Source organism: Eimeria maxima, genomic scaffold (genome assembly GCF_000499605.1).
Source record: "Eimeria maxima Weybridge genomic scaffold, Emw_scaff895, whole genome shotgun sequence".
Lineage (NCBI taxonomy): Eukaryota > Apicomplexa > Conoidasida > Eucoccidiorida > Eimeriidae > Eimeria > Eimeria maxima.
Window position 1 is genome coordinate 2,501 of NW_013566843.1, and position 2,500 is coordinate 5,000.

General features: G+C 47.0%; 1 protein-coding gene across 1 annotated transcript in view; it reads left to right on the forward strand.

Moving 5' to 3' along the window:
* Nucleotides 1–747: 747 nt before the first annotated feature.
* EMWEY_00045230 (hypothetical protein, conserved) overlaps nucleotides 748–2,500 on the forward strand; it is a gene marked incomplete at both ends in the record, with an annotated part of 2,103 nt that continues 350 nt past the window's right edge. The window contains 9 exons of the mRNA XM_013482988.1: nucleotides 748–761; nucleotides 973–1,060; nucleotides 1,280–1,348; nucleotides 1,445–1,560; nucleotides 1,658–1,730; nucleotides 1,836–1,874; nucleotides 2,032–2,110; nucleotides 2,225–2,269; nucleotides 2,389–2,472. Coding sequence (XP_013338442.1) covers nucleotides 748–761; nucleotides 973–1,060; nucleotides 1,280–1,348; nucleotides 1,445–1,560; nucleotides 1,658–1,730; nucleotides 1,836–1,874; nucleotides 2,032–2,110; nucleotides 2,225–2,269; nucleotides 2,389–2,472 — 607 coding nt within the window. The remainder of the gene's footprint in view (nucleotides 762–972; nucleotides 1,061–1,279; nucleotides 1,349–1,444; nucleotides 1,561–1,657; nucleotides 1,731–1,835; nucleotides 1,875–2,031; nucleotides 2,111–2,224; nucleotides 2,270–2,388; nucleotides 2,473–2,500) is intronic.

Here is a 2,500-nt window from a genome sequence, read left to right on the forward strand (position 1 = left end):
AACCCTAAACCCTAAACCCTAAACCCCAAACACTTCATTCAGGAGAGCAAAATAGGCGGAAAAAATTATAAAGAGGGAACAAGACAATGACTCTAAACCCTAAACCCTAAACCCTAATTTCTATAGCAGGGTTGCTGGGGGCTGCCCGTTAGGGGCTGAGGGTCGTGGGGTTGTAAACCCTAGAGCCTAAACCCTAAACACTAAACATTAAACGCTAAACCCTAAAATTAAATCCGTTAAGATTCGTACCAATCTTCTGTAAACCCTTTTTCATGAGCTGATAGATAGTTGTACTAAGACCTAATTCGTTGTGTTGAGGGTTGAGGGTTTAGGGTTTAGGCTTTAGGCTTGGGAAGCTCGAACCAGTTACACCGTTAATCGATCTAGGGTTTAGGGTTTAGTGTTAGACCCTGTTTAGTGATACACATGTTCTGCTAACAGCAGCCACAACAACAGAAGGAGGAGCGGCAGCAGCAACAACAACAACAGCAGCAACAGCAGCAGCAGCAGCACCCATACAGAGGCATCAGCAGCTAAAGAAGGGGCGCAGCTACAATTAGCGGTGGTCGCAGCAACAGCAGCAGCAGCAGCAACAACAGCAACAGCAACAACAACAACGGAAGCAGCTGCGACAGCAGCAGCAGCAACTGCAGCAACAGCGGCAACAACAGCAGCTGAATCAGCGAAAGCAGCAGCAGCAGCAGCAGCAGCAATACAGCCTCTCTACACACAAAGTATACCGCCTACATGGAGCCGCCGAAGTAAACCCTAAACCCTAATTGCTAAACCCTAAACCCTAATCACTCTCCAACTATTGCCAACACGTAATTGGCTTCCGCAGGAATTGAATCTGTATGCCAAGGGTTTAGGGTTTAGGGTTTGTGTAGGGTTTGGGCTGGTGAATGTACCTGCCATGTTGAGGATCAAGGGTTTAGGGTTTAGGGTTTAGGGTTTAGGGTTTGTGTTGCTCAGAGTTCCTGCCAGCGCCTTTGCCTTATTTTGTTCAAAGCGCCGTTTGGATGTCAAAAAATCTCTTGAGGAGAAAAACCCTAACTCCAACGTAAACCCTAAACCCTAAACCCTAAACCCTAAACCCTTGATCCTCAAGTCCTAGTTAACCCTAAACCCTAAGCCCTAGGATCCGGATGCCAGCTGTTAGTCGTGTATCCATTGACGATTTAGGTTTGTTGTCAAGGGTAGGGAATTAGGGTTTAGGGTTTGTACCTCAGCATAAGTGTTTAGGGTTTAGGGTTTAGGGTTTAGGGTTTTTCTGCTGCAGCCACAACTTGGAGAAATTCAGCGGGAGCTTTCTTCTCTATGGAAGAACATAGACCCTGAAGAGAAGCAGGTAACCTCAAACCCTAAACCCTAAACCCTAGAAAGGGCCATCTAACAGCAATAAACCCTAAACCCTAGCTTGCTTTGTTCTGGCGGTTTGCTGCAGCGCTACAACGAAGAACTCGAAACCCTCAAGCAGCAGCGCCTCCAGTGGCAACAGCAGCAACAACAGCAGCAGCAGCAACAACAGCAGCAGGAAGCACAGGACTCAGAGGGACCTAGGTGAGCTACCAAAGTCCTGCTGCCTCCTTCTCACTCAAACCCTAAACCCTAATCCTAGGCCCTAAACCCTAAACCCTATCTCCGCGGGTTTCTGCAGGACTGGAGCAACACCAGAGTTTCCTCAGGCGCGAATCACCCGCATAGCGAAGCTCTCCCCTGCAGTTAAAAAGGTAAACCCTAAACCCTAAACCCTAAACCCTACTTATAGATGTCTGTTGGACAGATGATCAGCTTCTAAGGATGAGGGTTTAGGGTTTGGAGTTTTTCCTTTGCAGCTCTCTGCGGATGCAGCAAGGAGCCTCAATTATGCAACGGTGAGGGTTTAGGGTTTAGGGTTTGAGGGTTTGAGAGCCACAGTGACTCTCGCGACTGCACCTCTCTACGTTTAAGGATATAATATACCGGGTCGAAGATCTAGGGTTTAGGGTTTAGGGTCTAGGGTCTAGGGTTTAGGGTTTGGTGTTTCCTCAGGCAGCAGCCTTGCGTCTTTTTACAGCACAAAGTCTGTCAGGAAGGGAACACGACAAAAGTCTACATGTAGATGATGTTTGTAAGTCTATTAATTCTTCAATTTCTAGGGTTTAGGGTTTAGGGCTTGGGGTTTAGGGTTTAGGGTTTAGGGTTTAGGGTTTGGGTTTGCGAGTTGTTTGTGGTGTTTTTGCAGTGGCGATGATAACCAGAGGCGGGATGCCCATGAAGTTCCTCCAAGGTATTTTTTAATTTGGGTTTAGGGTTTAGGGTTTAGGGTTTAGTATTCAAGGTTCAGAGTTAGGGTTTAGGGTTTGGAGATTAGGGTTTAGGGTTTAGGGTTTAGGGTTTGTGTCTCAGAGTGTAAGTACGCGATATCCGAAGACTTTTGTATGGAGGAAGAAGAAAATCTTGCGGATGGTCCTGTGCGTGTAGAAGCAATGGGTAAGCAAAACCCTAAACCCTAAACCCT